The sequence below is a fragment of the Carettochelys insculpta genome, chromosome 2, assembly GCF_033958435.1.
Source record: "Carettochelys insculpta isolate YL-2023 chromosome 2, ASM3395843v1, whole genome shotgun sequence".
Classification (NCBI taxonomy): Eukaryota; Metazoa; Chordata; order Testudines; family Carettochelyidae; genus Carettochelys; species Carettochelys insculpta.
The window spans coordinates 60,101,008-60,119,078 of NC_134138.1; the positions used below are offsets into that span (position 1 = coordinate 60,101,008).

Sequence of the window (18,071 nt, forward strand, 5' to 3'; positions counted from 1 at the left end):
AGCCCAGCATCATAAACAAGGAGCCCCTGAGGCCTCTCACCCCCTTTATTAGCCATTTCACACAAACCTCCGGGAGCCAGAGACAGGTGCTGGAGAGGAACTTAGGGTGAAGCAGGGAAGAGGTGGGGCGAGGCTCTGGGCGGTGAGGCCTGCGGGGTGCCTGCCCCGGGTGGTACCTGACTGTGCGATATTTCGGTCCGCCTCCTGCCTCACTTTCACTGCCCCCAGCCCGCTCCGCCCCCAGCCAAACCCCCTCCACGCCCTTGGCCAAGTCCCTCTGTCCGCAGCCCCCTCAACGGCTCCCGCGCCCTGGCACCAGCGGGAACAGCTCTCGCCAGACACCCGAGGCAGAGCCGGATCCGCTGCAGCTCCCGGGGAGTTGCGGCGGCGGCACCACCACCAGGATCGCGAGCGCCGCTGCGCGGGAGGCACAGGGCCGCCCCCGCGCCGCCGGAAGGAAGCTGCGCGGCGGGTGCGTGCACGCGGGGCCGTTGGTTCCCCCCGCGAGACCACCCCCGCACCAGGCGGCCCCAGCTCGCGCGGCTCCGCCTCCTGCAGGAGGTCGCGGGGAGGTGCCGCCCCGCCCCCGCAGCGACGCGACTCTCCCCGGCAGGAAACGCGACAGCTCCAGCTGCAGAGCGGCGCGCGCTGGGGCTGCCTTCCGGTGAGTGCGGGGGCGCGGACTGCAGCCGCCAGCCCCGCTCGCCCCCTCCCGCCTTGGGCGTGTGCGCCCCCCATGTCCCTCTCCAACCCCCCCTCCCCCGCCTCGCCTCGCCGCGCCGCGCCGTGCCGTGCCGTCACTCAGGCTCTGCCGTGCGGCCTTCCGTCTCCGCCTCATTCTCTTCGCTGGGGGCCTCGCCTGGGCCGGGCCGGGCCGGGCAACCGTAGGAGCCCTGCTAGCCTCCCAGCACCAGCCCCGTGGGACTGAGATGGGATATTGCGTGCCGGGTTGAGGGCTTTGCTGCGCTCCTTTCGCGGGGGGGCGGGGCCCGCTGGTTGCGTCTCTTTCTAGCCCAGCCTTTGGCCTTGTGATGACGGCTGAATGGGTACTGTCTGGGTGTTAGTTTCACCCCTGGCGGGTTACTTATCCCTTCCCCCGCCACTGCTACACTTGTTTCTGCAGGCAGCTGAATTCTCTGTTTGATTTCTAGGCTAGGGTTCAAACATTTAAGACCTTCGGTTCTTAGCAATCACCGACCTCTTTCCTTTCCACGCCTGTCCATCCCCACGATTAATAGCAATCTGTCACAAAGGGTGAGGTGTGCTGTGTGTGCAGGGGAAATGGCCTGGTTGTAGTAACTCCATTTTTTAGTTATTAACTTACAAGTCAACATCTCACAGTAGTTAGATGTTCAGCTGTAGGACCACCGTTATTTCTGTCCTTTATGGAGTAAATTTTTGCATTCTTCTTTACTTGCTGTCCTGGTTTCTCTTTTTATATCCATTTTACTGTCTTCTATTTTCCTTCCTGTGAAGCGTCTCCCAATTTCCGTTTGTTCATGTACTACATTGTCCCCAGATCATTTGATAACGTGACCACCAGTAAAATGGTTAATACTTACATTTTGTCAGCATGTGTGGGGTGTTGTTTATGAAATTAATATTCCAATTAGATTAATGGGGAAGGGAGGAAGAAATTCATACCTCATAGCTCTGTTTCGGGCTGCCCAGAGACTCATGAAATTATCACTTCAGTTACTCAGTTTGTAGTTAGAAGTCTCAGAGAGGTAGCCATGTTAGCTCATCACCTAATAAATAATATTGCTAATCTTTAAGGTGCTAACAGAACTGCTTTCTTTGTAGTTAGGTTAACTTTAGAACCATGATGTCTAGGATTTCATTTTTTAAAAAATACATTTCAGTAGATTCTGAGTAGACTGTGAAGGCTACCTAGTACATTGGGATCTGTGGTACCAGTATACAGGTCAGATGTTTGATATCTGTGACTTAACTCCAGCACACTTTATGGAAATAGGCAATTGTATTGGTATTGGACAATCCACTACAGTTATTAAGATGCTACAGACAAACACAGCTATCTCTTTATCACCTTAAAAGCATTATCTTGGAACAAAAAAAATTAAATTGCTTTTATTTTGGGAAAGGAGTAAAAGCACAAGAATAGCACAGTATTCCATGATAATCCAAGGAATTTTATTATTAGAAAATGAGTTAGGGCTAAGTGTACAGGCATGTTCTTCTTTGAATCTAAGCCTATGGCATCTCCCTTAAAATATTTTCTTAGCTATATAAACAATTGTGTGGATTTTGTAAACAATTTTTTCTATATTGTGCTTACCAATTCAAACTATTCTCGAACAGTGACGTTTCTGCCATTCTGTGGCCCCATGAAAGGAAAGGTAAAAACAAGCACACGAATACAAGTTGAACAGCTCTAGTCTGGCACCCTTGGGACCTGACCAGTGCCTGGTCAGCGAATTTGCCAGACCATGGGAAGTCAGTATCGTCTAGCAGCATTACCAACACTTCTGAGTCTTACTGGGCTCTTTGAAGACATTTTGGGGTAAATTACAGCTAAATAAGAGCACAACACTGAGAGCCAGGGCTGATGGCTGCAAACAAAGTTCCTGGGAAACTTGGCGGCACCTATGATAAGTGGTCATCTGGCTAAGTAAAATCATGCTGGATTATGCATGTTGCCAGACAAGAGAGTTCCTGACTAGAGAGGTTCAACTTGTATTAGAAAATGAAAGTAAGTTGGAACTGAACATGTAATATTGTGCAATGTTAAGATACACATTTTGGTGAGATACTTGGAAAGAAGGCCTTCACAATTGAGCGGAAAATTTGAGAGGCCCCTAGAATAGTTTCCCATACTGCACAGACCTCTGATATGCCTTTACTACACAATCTTCTTGCCTCAAGCTAGCGTAAAAATGGCCACACTGGCTGAAAACAGTTCTGCTTATGTAATTCAGTGTACACTGTTTGGCTTTGGCTAACTATTTTTATGTATATAATTTACATATATCTGCTGAAGCAGCCATTATATTGCTTATCTGGCTTATGATTCAAATAGATAATTTCTTGTCCATGTGCCTGTTAAAGTTATAAGCTAAATGGAACAAATATTAATGGAGAACTTTTTGAGTAATCAAAAAAGGAATACTAATAGAAGTTTAGAAGGCAGAATGTTTCTAGATCTGTTATCAGATGAATATGCGTATGTCTTGACCCTTAATTGATTAAATTTTGCAATCTAATTCCAATTAAAGTCAATATGAGTCTTTTTGTAGATTTGTGAGTTGCATCAGCCTCTAAATTCCTCATTGCAGCATGTGGTTTGTTCATTGAAATCTGCATAAAATGCACCAGTTGGTGATGATTGGAAACAGGCTTTTAAAGGACCCAAACTTGTCCTTTGCTGGGATAAAAATAAGCAGAAGACTACATAATCACATGTAAGAGCACAGACTACAAATGAAAAACATCTATTTTCCAGTATAAGATGGACAGAGTGACTACTAAGGCAAATTAAAATAGATGTAACTATATGCTTTCTTAAAGCTGAGCATGTGCTTAAGCACCTGGATTAATCAGGACTTAAACTTGCTGCCTTTCTTCTTTCCAGAGGATGCAAACACCAATATGAATGATGGCAAAATGGTATCTGACAGTTTGACAATGTGGTTAATAAAGAGCTCTTTGAAAAGCATTATACTCTGATATGGCAAAGTATGTCCAGATAGCCATAAGACCGGTCAAACTAAACATGAGGGAGGCTATATTTCACTTCTCAAGTACTGAGCCTTGGGATACATTATAACACTATGTAAGGATTAATGGGGTTTCTGGTAGATGTGATGTCACAGCAGGGTTCATGGTCATTGAGCATTAGAAAATGGTCTGCCCAACATGATTTTGGTGTTCCAAAACTAAAAACAAGTGCCAAATTACTTTGTCGTATAATTATCACATTCCTTAAAAATGAATTTTTCAGTTGACACTTTTTGCATATACAGTAGAAAAATATATAGTATTAAAAGTATGATAAACCCACAAAACACAGAGCTTAAAATTAAGGTTTGAAATACAGCTATCAAGAAATGTCCTTTTAAAAACAGAGGAAGATCAGGTGTGCATATAGAAGATTAAAATAGGGGTTCAGAAAATTACTAAATGCTACTGTTTATGCCACTGACATCTTGAAAGAATATAATTCTTGAAAGAAAATGTCTGGTGAAGGGAGAGAAGTTCAGCAAATTTGTGTGTAGTGTATTCATTCAATACCAAGAAACAGAAGGGCCTACGAACAAAGTAAATACCTTTTAACGTGAGTTTACTAAGATGAAAATATGAGATCTGCACCTCCTTTTCACCCAAGTATTTGTCAAACAAATTTTAAACCATACAAATGCTGTATTGCAACAAAATATATTCAAATGTGGGGGAATAGCCCTTACCTTTTGTTAAATTCTATCATCTTCCTGAGAACATATGTGTTCTCTCTCTTTCTCTATGTGCATGTACACGCTCTCTCTCTCTCTCTCTCTCTCTCTCGCTCTGCGACAAAGAGAGGAGCCAGTATTCAGCCTGTCCCCAGCTGCTGAGGTGCCAGTACTAAGTACTAGCACAAAAAAACCCCATATATTTAATATAAAAATATAATCATTAAACTTCCATTTCAGATAAATTAACATCAAACAAAGATCACTGCTGTTGGGTCAAAATAAATTTATCACATTGTAGGCCCTCCTGTTCATTAGCCCTGTATGAAATTATTCAACAAAGTAGAAGATTGCTTCATCACTTTTTACACAACTTTGGAAAACTAGGCTTGAGGTTCAGGGTGTGTTTACCTCAGACTTGAGCAGCAGCATAACAAGGACATGAGAAGTGGGTGGACACAGATTTCGTGAAGTGGGGGTGGAAAGGGATAGAGGACCGTGGGGGGATCAGGAAGGATCAGGTGTGCAGGATGGATCCAATGCCCTGGGAAGGGGCTAGGAACGATCCGGTGCCTGGGCAGGAAGGGGAGGGGGGCACAGAAGAGATCTGGTGCCTCAGCAACAGGTGGCAGGAAGTATCTGGTGCCCTGAGTAGAGGGGATCAGAGAATAGGGAACTGTTTTCCCCCCAGCCCTCTCTTACTGTTCATTAGGCAGCTCTTCTGCATTGTCTCCTGCTGGCATGCTGTACGCTGCTGCCCCAGTTTCTAGCTGCTGCACTAGTTTCACCCAGATCTTTTCCACTTCCTGCCCCCGACCGCATGGGTCTAGCAATGGAACTACAGTCTGGGGCAGCAGTGCATGGCACCAATAGGACAGTGATGCGGCAGAGACTATGCATTTGGGGGACTCCTGTCCCAATTTTGGGTAAGTCTGGAAGCTAAATGAGTCAGCCAGTCACTCAGCCACCCATAGCCACACTCCTTCGCCAGACCCTCTCAGCTGAGCAACCAGGAACAGGATTTATTCTGTAAAAAACATGCAACAGGATTACAGTTCAGCAGCTTTCTCTCTGTTTGCAGCCTATATACTCCTTGTTCAGTCAATGCTGAGACCCTGCTGGGGTACAGAGGGTAAAATCCTCGCAGGAACCAGGAATTTTCCTAACATGCCACAGTAATCCACAATTTGTAGTTCCCAAGGTTGCTTGTGAAGCGCACTGGACTTTGGTCTACAGTATAATGACTATTCAATGCAAGAACACTTCAGGATCTCTTGTCAGTGACTACAACAGCCTAACATTTAAATGTATGTGTAAAACCAGTTGAATACCTAATTTGTGAGCGCATTTAGTGAAATGAGCAAACTTAGTAAATGCCAGTTAAGTCTTGACTAGTGAGTCCAGATACAGATTAGAGCACATGTGCAGTTTTGATCTTATATCTTAATAAATTATAGGTTCAATAACAAAAAAGATGAAATGTACAGATATACATTACTTATCCTAAAAGAAAGTACTGAACTTTGAAAACCAATCTGCTTCTTTGACTAGCCAAGAAGAGTTCACTTTAGTCACCATATTTTCAATATATAGTAGAATCTATTTCACTGCTTGGACAAATGCTAGAATAATATTAATTAAAGGTGGATTAGTTGTGGTTAATTTCAGTATCTAATGTCAGAAAAATATGGAGGGTTGCCTTAATGGGTGCTTTTTTGCGTGATTGTTTCAATGTGACTTGACTTTTCTATCTGTGTCCAGGTATTGAACAACACATGTTGCTTCTTTCAGTGTGAATTATTAATACTGCTCCTTCTTTTTATGAAAGTCCACTTCCATATTATTCCATGGATGAAAGGCTGTTAATAAACACACATTTTCTATTATATCTGCTCCCATTATCAAATAGTAAATTGAAAAAGAAGGAATTTTCACTTGTCACAGTTTCAAACCTCTGCTGACTTTCCATAGATTCGTGACAGTATATGTTAATTCTGTAACTTGGAACTATTTAGCTAAACAACCCTGGAATCCTCTCTCTCTCTCACACGCCATAGGAGATCAAGAAGTAATCCTGTAGAAGTCTGCAGGATAGAGGCTCTTTTCTGAAACATTAAGGGAGTTCAGTTCGTAAACTACAGCAAATCTGGGTTCCCTCCTGCAAGAATTTGTAAGTGTCTATCAGCTGATGGACTTGCAGTTCACATTTCAGTACACACACAAGGTAGTTTTATACCCCGTACTTCACAAGATCTGTTGGAGAGGAAGTGTTCCAAGTGTATTATGGATGTTTTAAAGGCCAGTCACTCCATCAATTCAAATACATATTTAACTTGAGTACTCTATGGTATTTTGCCATAAAATGAGCAATTTCTCCACCAAACGTCAACTTTCCTGCCATTTAGGATGTGAAGCTGCTCAAATAGACGTGACAAGATTAAAACATATATATCTTCTCAAACAACTGAAAACAACATTTTGCTCATACTGTTTCATCTGTCGATTAGAGGACTATTCATAAACTTTACATTAAATATGTATTTAAATTATATGCTGAATTTTCATATACAGACTAAGCGTAGAATGTTTGTCTGAAAAATTAAAGGTTCAAATGATGGACAATGGCAGGTGAGGGGTTTGTAATAAAAAGTATTCTGCTACATTAATTATAAGCATCAGAATAGCTCTCACTGTGATTTAAGGCAATAGGACATGAAAGAAGATGTACAGAAAAAACTGTTGTGTCCCTGCCCAGAAGAGACTGCAAGATAATTTAGATATAAACATTGACTTGGAAGGATTCTTGAGAGGTTATCAAGTCCAGTTACCCACAGGACAGGAGCACCATCTAGACCATCCCTGACAGGTGTTTATCATATCTGCTTTTAACATCTCAAATAATGGAGATTCCGCTGCCTCCCTAAGCAATGAGTTTCAATGGTTAACCATCTTGACAGGAAGTTTTTCTTAATGTCTGACCATAATATGAGAAGGGGTGACCAAAAAAGGAGAGCAAAGAGGGATTGTGAGGAAAGAAATCTTTAATATAAGAAGATATGATTATTACAGTTATACACTCATCAGCTAGGTTTTTTTATGAATAAAAATGTGGGGTTGTGTGCAGAATGTTGGGTGATATGGAGCCATTAATTGATATTGCACAGAGGAGAATAAACTCCTTCATGAAGCCTCTAGGGGTTCCATGGCAGTCCCAGCCTGGACAAAGGAAGAGGGTTGGTCAGATGAGTTATCATGCACTGACTGTGAAACAACAATATGAATGAAATCTGATGCCAGTATGACTAAATGATAAAAGGTGCTGGCTCAGATGTTGCTTGGATAAATGAGGTCCACGACACCAATCGAGCGATCAGGATTTGGTCAGTAAGTTGGCTTGAAGTTCATGGATGATATACTTATCATTGAGTAAGATGAGGAGAAGCTAGCAAAAACAGTGCAAGTGCTAAATGAGGAAGGGAAGCGGTATGGACTGATTATGAACATCAGTAAAACAAAAACAATGGTAGTTGGAGATAATGAAATAGGAAGATCAGTGTAGATGTGATTGAACTAGAGAACGAAGAGAAGTTCACATATATGGAACTCAGCATAGTGTATGTTCTAGGCTGTAAGACAGAAATAGCAACTAGAATAGGGAAAGCAAGAGTGAATTTGAAGGTGATGGATGAGATCTGGAAAAGCAAAGTGATTAGCTTAGGAATGAAGCTGAGCATCTTGAAAACCTGTGTATTTAGCCCCATGTTGTACGGATGTGAGAACAGATGATAATGAAAGATTTGAAGAGAAGAATATTGGCTTTCAAGTAGAGTTGTTATACAAAGATCCCTAAGAATAGGATGAATACAGAAGGTCGCCAACAAGGAATTATACACGAAGATACAGCCAAAAGAGAACCTACTGCAGAAGGTTATACAATGCACGTTACAGCTGTTTGGGCATATTTGCAGAATGAATGATGAATGAAAAATCAAGACCCTGGTATTTGGCATAATGGACAGTTCGATTAGGAGAGGCAGACCCCACAGAGAATGGGTAGATGATATAATAGGTTGGTGCGGAGCTCGTCTACAGAAACTAAGCCACTCCACACTAGGCAGGGAAACATGGAAGGAAGTAGTGTAAGATGCATCAGACACCAACAGGTGCTGAGCCTGTGGTTGTTGATAATGACAAGATAGTTTATATAATTTTAAGGTGTTTTGCACACTTTACAATGTAATATTGCAAATGTTGGTTGTACAATGACTATAAAATCTAGAAAACATTCAGTACTAGCAGGCTGACTTTCAAAAGTGCAGTGACCGTTATAGTCACTGGAAACTCAGTGTTCAACACGTCTGAAAATCAGGACTGTAACAAACTTGGTTACTACATGGTTCATCATGGGAAAGGTGCCCAGGATATTAATGTTCTTCTTCCATTCTTTAAAAGGAGACGTAAGATTTTTAATTTCCATCAGATGTTGACAGAGAGGACTGATGAACTGCTTGTAATAGTGCATCACCAACTGCTCCTCATTAACATTATGTCAGTCTTGGCTACTATATGTCTTTGTGTGGAACTTGTTGAACTTGAAACAGTAAGTTCTGATTAGTTTATGGACTATAACACAGCCAACTTGTCTCTAACTTTCCCTGTGGTCTGTAGTTATTTAAGGTCCTTCAGAATAGTGGCCAATTTCTTGTGTCCTGTTTTACAACAGCTATGCTTAACGAGTTAAAAGTTGGGAATAGTACTCTGGCTTTCATTTGTCTTGAATTTGTTGGTGTGGCATGAACTAAGAAGTATTAAGGCCAGAGTCTGAATCTTTTGATCAGTCTTCTGTTCACTCTGGAGAAATTGGAGAAGAAATAACAGCATAAACAAAAATATGGCTGTAAGCAAAAATGGGAGAGACCAAATGGCTCAGAATACTGTAAACTTGAATTCTGAACCTAGTTCTAGCATTGACTTGCTATGTGATCAGTTGTTTATCCTCTATAAGCCAATTTATCCTTTGTAAAATACAGTTAAAACTTCTCTGCCTCACAGCATTTTAGGGAGAAAAAATTATTTTCAGTGACTCAATAAGCTTATGTAACTGTGAAGCATTATGTTTAGAAAACCTGTGTCTGTATTCTTTGAATGATACCAAATACTTAATTGAAGTGTAAAAAAGGTTATAAAATTAATTTTAAGGTTATATGAGCTAATGACAGAAATGACAAATTAATTTTACAGTGGCTAAAATGCAATGCAATCTAGGGCCCAGTGTTGCTTTGAGCTGGATGTACTTCTGTCCTAACTTGATGGAACAGAAGGGTGCAAAACCAAATGTAAAGGTATAAGATATTTTTATTATTCTTTCAGGGATTGTGCTTGTAAGGGTTTATGCACAGGAAGCCTTGATGACTAAGACCAGATCTACACTACAAAGTGACGTTGGCATAGCTATTTCAGTCAGGCATGTGAAAAAAACACACACTTTAGCCAACATAGCTGTGCCCTTAAACCTGCCCCTGTAGCTGCAGCTGTGTCAGCAGAAGAGTGCTTCTGTCAGAATAGGTAGTGGCATTGGGGGTATTACTGTGCCTACACTAGGGGCTTTGATGGTATAGCTGTATTTGCAAGCCATTTGTAGTGCAAGAAAGACCTGACATGGAAAGGGTTTGGACGCTCATGGTTTGGAATATTATTTTGCTCTTTCGTTTAAAAGTAGCAACTTGAAAACTGAGGTCAATGTTGTCCCCGCCCATGGAAAAATCTACTAGATGGGGGCTTAGGTAGCAGAAATCATCACAAAGATCTTCTTAAAGATAATCCAGTGTTGCTTGTTGGAGGGACGTGGGAGAATGGCCTGGGCTAACGCCAAACCTGGTGGGTCTTATCTTATGGGAAGGCAGAGCTATATGTGGAAGCCCAGCATCTACACTTACAATGGTCCCTGAAATTCCCTGGAAGCTGCACGGTCATGCAGCTGTCTGTTTAGTCCCAGGCAGGCAGGCAGGCGCTCCTGGAGGCAGCATAGGATGGGTACCTGTGGCAACCAGGAGAGGGCTGACCCACATCCACCTGCCACTAAATTGCCATGCAGCTGAGGCCACCAGGCCACGGCCCAGACCTGTTGTGGCTGGGATGGCCCCTCTGATCCTGCTACAGCTGGGATGGTGCCAATCCCACCCAGGCAGTATGACCCCAACTCTACGACATCTGAGGCAGCTTGGGATGCTCAACTCCAATTCTTGAACAGCCTGGTTCCGGCCCCAGTCTTGCCGCAGCTGGGGCACGTAGCCTTGGAGCTGCCACAGTGGGGACACATGCTGTACTCCTCTCCCAGCACAGGTGCTGTAGCGAGAAAAAAGGTGGGCAAGTCCTCTCTCTTGCATTAGCTCCAGAGCACCATCCTTTGCCCCAAGCCTTTCCTAAACTCAGCCTCACTCCACAGCCTGTACCCCAGCCAGAGCCCTTGCAACTCCAGGTTTCTAAGCCTCTCATCCCCAGCCCCATCCCAGAGCCTGCAGTCCGTGCCGGAGCCCTCACAGTCTTTACACCCTAATCTTCTGCCCCTTTCCTGAGCCCCTTCCCTCTTGTCACCCCTCCTCGGTCAAGTGAATTTTCTTTTGAGCGCTGGTATGAAGGTGTATGTAACAAAATACATTCTGCCTAGGGGTCAGAAAAAATTGTAGGTACACCGATGGCCCCCCATCTCCCTCACAGCATGGCTCAATTGAATCACATTAACAAGGCACTAGCCTCTATTCAGATGCCATTGTTTCATCCCCTGGTGGTCTGGGTTACAGGGATTCTGTAGAAAAGAGCTTGAGTTTGTGATTATCTATTCCAGGTGAGCCTTATAGAACTGGAAAGCTGATGATGTGAATGTTCCCCAGCATGCCTCATATGTACCATAACCCTGTGTATTGAACCCAGTCTCAGTGATAAGCCTCTACAGGATCCAAGAGTGTGGACAGTGTTGAAGAGGTGCTTCAGTCCCCCTTCCATGCAAGAAAAGGTGATTCACTTTTGGTTTTATTGGGTACTATCTGTGGCTGATAGTGCTAATTGACCCGTTGTGTGTTCAATATTTTAAAATAACCTTTGTAGCTTATGCATAAAAGTAATAGGAAAATGCAATATTTCTTTTGATTATGCCAGAAAAGTGGGAGTAAGATGGCAGTGACATTGGAATAGTGAAAATTAGTTTATTACAATGGAATAGCTGAGGGGAGGCCAGGGAAATGACACCTTAGAGATTATTTGGATTTGTGCATTTCTGCTGACAAAGTTTATAGGCCTGTAAATTTAAACGTAGAATTTTTGTAGGCAGAATGCATCGACAAATATGCGTAATGGTAATACATCTAGTACTGAGTGTCTCAGAACCGGTCAATAATAATGCTTATATTGATAGCAGCAATGTAGGAGATGTTACTTGGCATTATAGCTAAAATCCATGTTCTCCCCTTAATCATAATTACATTAATATTGACAGGCCCTTGACAATACTCACATTACTATTGATAGATTTCTGTCAATAATATGTTTCTAAATAAAATGTATTCATTCATAATTTGTACAGTACTCAATAACAGCACTAAAATCTACCTGGAGAAATTCCTATTTCCTTTGTGGTATGTAATAATTTGTTTTGTTTTGGAATGCAGTGTACAAGAGAGATGCTCATTCTTTTTTCAAAACTAAAACAAGCAAAGCATGGGTATGTTTAGGGAAAGAAAAACTATATTATTGGAAAACTGATTTTCTGTGAAACAAAAGCAATTGGATGTGTGGTGATAAACTGTCAGCAGGAGGTCTTAAATAATATTTGGGTTTAGATTGTTTTGTCTTAAACATATTTATGTAACAAATTAATCATACTGATTTTAGTAGCGCACACTATGGTGTTTATTCTTGATTTTTGCCTTGAGCGTTCCTTTCACATACCCTTAGTTTGACATACTTAAATGAAACACTGATGTTTGTCTTTATTTATTATTGGGCATAAAATTCTGGTCCCTTCACTAGTTTAAAATGATCTAAAGCAAGGTGATGAAAAGAGAATAACAAGCAGTAGGAACAAGGGAAAATGGAAGTTAATTAGGACGCATGGAGGAATTAAGACTCTTGGTGAGAGCTGTGTAAAACAGAAGAATATGAAATGAACAAAATGCAGTGAACAAAAATACAAGCTGAAAGATGACGATACTTGTAGGCTATGTATTTATTTATTTATTGGTACAGATGCCAGGCTGCATATTTGTTGCATTGGTAGGGCCAGTATGTGTGAAAACAATACAAAGTGTAAGTGTAACAAATCCTTCAAATAACTTTGTTGTTGGGGAAGGGAAAGAATTAAAGGTGATTTTTTTGTTAGTACTGTTAAAAAATAAAAGTGGATAAAAACAAAGTAAAATAAGAAACCATCATTGCAGCAAAATAGGAAATAAGTGAAATGGAGGCTTATTATTTTAACAAAAGTTAGCCACAAGACCACTGTGATTCTCATATATATTTATCATTCAGATAGGACTAGGAATTTCAAATTCTACTCTTTGATGTTCACATGTAGGTAACATTGAAATCAGTGGCAGTAACTTCATAGTCTTACCTTTAATATACATTCTAAATGTCCAAACAAACCTAGTTAAAGGTAATCTTCTTCAATTCAGCTGTAGTGATGTAAGCATGTGAATATTCCCATTAAAGTCAAAGTTACACATGGGCTTAAGGTTTGTTAGATAAGAGCTTATGCTGATAGGTGTTGTCTGTTGTGGCTTACATTATCTAAAAATACTTTATACAGGTTTTCCAGGATTTAAAGGGAGAATTCTTAGCGATTGCCATCACTTCAAGTTGGGAGTTTATTCTCAGCTGATCCCGCTAGCATGCTAAAAATAGTGTGTCTATGGCACTGCAAGCAGCATGAATGGCTAATGTCCTGGAATATTTGCCCATCATCTCAGCAAGTAGATAGGCTGACTAGTCCCTCCTGCTGTCTGTACCACCACAGTTACTCTGTTTTTAGTGTTCTAGTTTGATCGGAGCTAGTACAGGTATATTTCCATAAGATAGGAATTACACCGCAAGCGTGAGGTTTAGCTATATCCATAGGCAACAAGAAAGGCTTTGTATGACAACATCTTGCATTTTTCTGGACTCCTTTATTATTGGCCATTTCAAGCATACATGGAAAAACTAATTGCATCTTCCCTGAGATATTTGTCTCAGTAATGTGTTTCTTGCAATACGGCTAAGCCTAAGTCTACACTGTCACTTCACTATGCTGCAACTCTCTAGATCAACAGTGTGAAAAAACACACTCACAACCTAAGTACAGCAAGTTAGCTACTCCACTGGTGGAGATGGTTTACCTAGGGCACTTAGTCTGCTTGTAGGTACAGAAAGGAATACTGCTCTAAATTTTTGTAATTTGGGAATCCAATTGCAAATGTAGACCACTTTTGTAACTGTTACAGTTTTGGTAGCATTTTTACCCTTACTTGTGCCAGTAACCCATTCCTCCCCTCAGCCAAGGGGGTGTGGCTATTTGAGCCCAAGGAGAATTCATTCACCTCTTAAAAACCTCTGTGTTAAAATAACTTTCTCTTAACAAATAAGGGCTGGAAACAACTTCCTCTTGAGTTGATAAATTCAATTTCAGGCTCTGTAGAGACTTACCTTTTCTTATCCCATTTTCTACATCGATTTAACATGCTACCTTCACAGTGCGATTAAGACCTACTGGCCAGTTTTGTGAGCAACGCAACTTGAAGCTCCACGTCTATGGCAGCAACCTAGTATTTACTAGATCACTAGGCCTCCTAGCAAATCTTTTTTATTTATTGTATCTCAGTCAAAAGAACCACAGCATCAGATACCCCACAGCAGAATCTTGCATTTCTGAGACCTGTTATGCCATGACTTTTACACAAGGTTTCTTTGACGCCCTTGCATCGTATATGACTGTTTTCCTGTTCCACAGAATTGTTAATATGATCACATATGCACCAAGCTATTTCTTTAGGAGAACTTTATTTTTCATTCTAGTTCTCAGGCAGGAAAAGAGTACACATTAGTTGATGTTACCAGCATACATTAATCATCTTGCCAGAAAAATTGTTATACAGCTGGTAGCAAAACCCTGCACCTGTCAAAAGAGATTAGAAAATACATGCAGGCATCACTGATATATTGTAAGATAATTTATGTGTGAGTGCTGAATATTTATTTGATCTTTTTAGCATTTTTAAACATATCACTGTCTTTGTTTTAATGGCTTTATCATCCCCAACTTGTTTACATTCCATATTTCTTCTAGGCATAATTCTCAGCTCCCCTAATATCATCAATATTATATATCAGCAACTTATGATGTGTTGGTATGGCAAGGTTTGTCTTCACTGCTTTCCCCCAAGATTGTTCTCATTATGCCTGCTTGCCACATTAAGTTCCATAAACCAGCATACTGCTGTACAATTACTATTGCTAATCTTCCTCTTATTTTCACTATTTGATCACTCTTCCAGCATCAGGCAGTGCATTAAGTCTTACAGTCAAGCTCTAAATATGTGAGTAGTATCATGAATAGCTCAAAGAGGATACAGATGTGTTACTCTGAGGAAAAATAGTGCAGTTTACGTATTATAAAGATGAAAGTTATATTGTTAATATGATACTTCTTGAATGGTGCTGACTGCAGTGTGTAATATTGTGTTACTATTGCCTAAAGAGATGGCTTTGTTGCTTGTTCAGTTTTTGTAGTCACAATTTTATATGAATTGTATTGAAAAATAAGTACAAACAATGCAAATTAAGTTTATCTGTATTTATTCCTAGAAAGCTGTGGTGAAGTCATGGCTTCCAATGGCAATAATGCAGAGAAAGTGAATCCTGTGCTCAGAATAAGTCAGCTGGATGCTCTTGAACTAAACAAAGCCTTGGAGCAGCTAATCTGGTCCCAGTTTTCCAGCTGTTTTCATGGATTTAAACCAGGACTATTGGCTCACATTGAACCAGAAGTAAAAGCATTTTTATGGCTTTTCTTGTGGAGATTCACCATCTACTCTAAGAATGCAACTGTGGGACAGACTATTCTGAATATTCAGTACAAGAATGACTTATCGCAAATGCAGAAATATCAGCCATTGAGCAAACACCAGAAGTTATGGTATCTTATCTGCACTGTTGGTGGAAGGTGGTTGGAAGAAAGATGCTATGATTTATTCAGCAGTCCCCAACTAGAGTCATTCTGCAGAACCAAGCGTTTCATTAATTTTGTAGCTGGACTTTTAAAACTTTGTGGACTATTGAATTTTCTGATTTTCCTTCAGAAGGGAAAATTTGCAACACTTACAGAACGTATTTTAGGAATTAGCTCTGTCTTTTGTAGGCCTCAGAATGTTCGTCAAATAGGATTTGAATACATGAATAGGGAACTTTTATGGCATGGCTTTTCTGAATTTTTAATCTATCTTCTACCACTTATTAACATGCAAAAGCTCAAACTCAAAATTTCATCTTGGTCTTTGCCTGTTCCAGTTTTTTCCAATAGTAAAAACACTTCAGCAGTGCATTGCAAGGAATGTTCTATATGTGGGGAGTGGCCAACTATGCCACATACCATAGGCTGTTCACACGTTTTCTGCTATTATTGCATTAAAAGCAACTGCTTATTTGACATGTATTTTACCTGTCCTAAGTGTGGTACAGAGGTACGCAATCTACAGCCATTGAAATACAAAATTGAAATGACAGAGGTTCACACCCTCTAATGTTTTTGCAGCGCACATGAAGCACATAATTTAGAGTAAACTGGATAATATTCAGAACCACTATTAAATTGATCATATTAAATCATCTTTGTTTACAGCAGTTTGATATTTCCCTGTGTTATGTCTGTGATACAGTAAAGTCTGTATTTACATTAGTTGCTATATATTAACATGAAATTGTAATTTAACAAATTATTTCAATTGTAATCAATGATTCATGGGACTATATTGTTGGTATCTATCCACATATTTCTGCTTTTTTGAAAGAGATTTTTTTTTTCCAAAAACAAAAAGTAGTGTAGATGGAGTTCTTTTGAAAAAAAAAAATCCTTTTTAGAAAGAACCCGTATTCCTGAAAAAGATGAGGTTTACAGGGTTCTTTTGAAAAGGGTTTTTTTTCCCCAAAAGAACCCCGTCTACACTGCTTTTTGTTAGTGATTTGTAAATCAGCGCTTCATTTGCATTTTTGATTTCCCTCATTTGCATTGCTCTGTGAAAGAGGAATGTAGTGGACACACAGCCTTGCTGAAATCCCACTAGCATGAATCCAGCTACCCAGGCTGGGACACTCACTGTATGCTGCAGCTACTATACCTATAACAGTTCTGCTCAAGGTCACCTGGCTAGAGGCTCACCAGACCTCTGTGTTTGAATCTCTACACCAAACCCATGTGCTTTAAGCTCTTGTTTGTCAGAGTAAGCTCCAGTGTGATGTTTTTCTTTGGCTGTTAGGCTCAACCTGGCATAGACGCTGTTTGAAAGTCTTTGGCAGAAGTGAAATTCTATGAACCTACCATGCTAGACACCCCAAGAACAGTGTTGGAGTTTCTCTACCACCAAGATGTCTTAATATTTGAAGCATTCCTTTCTCAGCTCACCACCCAAGTGGCCATTCTGATTGAGATATGTAATAGTTGGAAGCAAACTGGCAGAATTTGCAGTAGGATTTTTAAAATAATCACTTTTTACTTTGGACAGTACAAGGTAGTTAAAGTGACGCAAAATAGGAAACACTCTCATGCAGTTACCTGATTCAGTGTCTAAAGTGGTTTTGTTTTGTTTTATCACTTAAGCTTTCTTTGGGATTTGGTCAGCATTCTCTAGTGAGTCAGTGATCCTTCCTGGTCCTTTCTGCTCCTGCTGTACAATTTTGCCTTGTGGCTTTTTCCTACAATGTATGTGAAAGAGACTTTCTTCTATAAATCTCTAGTTGTCCCAGTCATGTTTCTTTCCTTAGCAGCCTGAAACCACAGTCTGGCAATCAGTGTTTCCTCCCTCCTAGCCCCCACCACCAGTTGGTCTGTTGCTTGCGCACCATTAGAATTAAAAAAAATGTGTGCCCCAGCCAGTACCCAGTTATTTGTCCATGGGTGTTCCATTTGAATGGACAATCATCAAGGTTTTAATTACCCTCTATAATTAGCCTGCTGCTAGGTGCAAGAATTTCTAATGACCCCTTTTTTATATTCCAGGTCAGTATGGAGACTCCAGAGTCAAGGTGAAGGCACAGAACCATAGTAATCAAAATGGTGCTCAGAAAACAAAATGGAGTTTATAGTTTGATAGATGCATGTAGTGAGTTCAGAATATTAAACAAAATTCATAAATTGTACATACAAAAGTTGCCTCACAAACCATCACACGTGATTTTTAAATAGATTATTACCAGAGCTAAATAAACACTACCGTGTGGACTTTCATATAGCTGAGATGAGCTTGCCTCAGGATAGATATGCCCCATAATGGGGTACCCTTTGGTTTCTGAGCTAGTGTGTGGGAACATAGATTACAGGGCAGGTTCCCTTTGACATTCCTACTCCATGTGGAGAAGGTTTTGCAGGGGCAGGATCCCAGTGGCCCAGCCTGCTTTCTAACCCCTCTTGGCTCACTG

At 40.8% G+C, this 18,071-nt stretch overlaps 1 protein-coding gene across 1 annotated transcript; it reads left to right on the top strand.

Moving 5' to 3' along the window:
• Positions 1-277: 277 nt before the first annotated feature.
• Positions 278-17,646, top strand: PEX2 (peroxisomal biogenesis factor 2). Its single transcript, XM_074987058.1, has 3 exons — positions 278-664; positions 11,254-11,421; positions 15,246-17,646. Exon 3 carries the CDS (start codon positions 15,263-15,265, stop codon positions 16,178-16,180), a length of 918 nt encoding a protein of 305 aa, XP_074843159.1. The 5' UTR covers positions 278-664; positions 11,254-11,421; positions 15,246-15,262; the 3' UTR covers positions 16,181-17,646.
• The last annotated feature ends 425 nt before the right edge of the window (positions 17,647-18,071 follow it).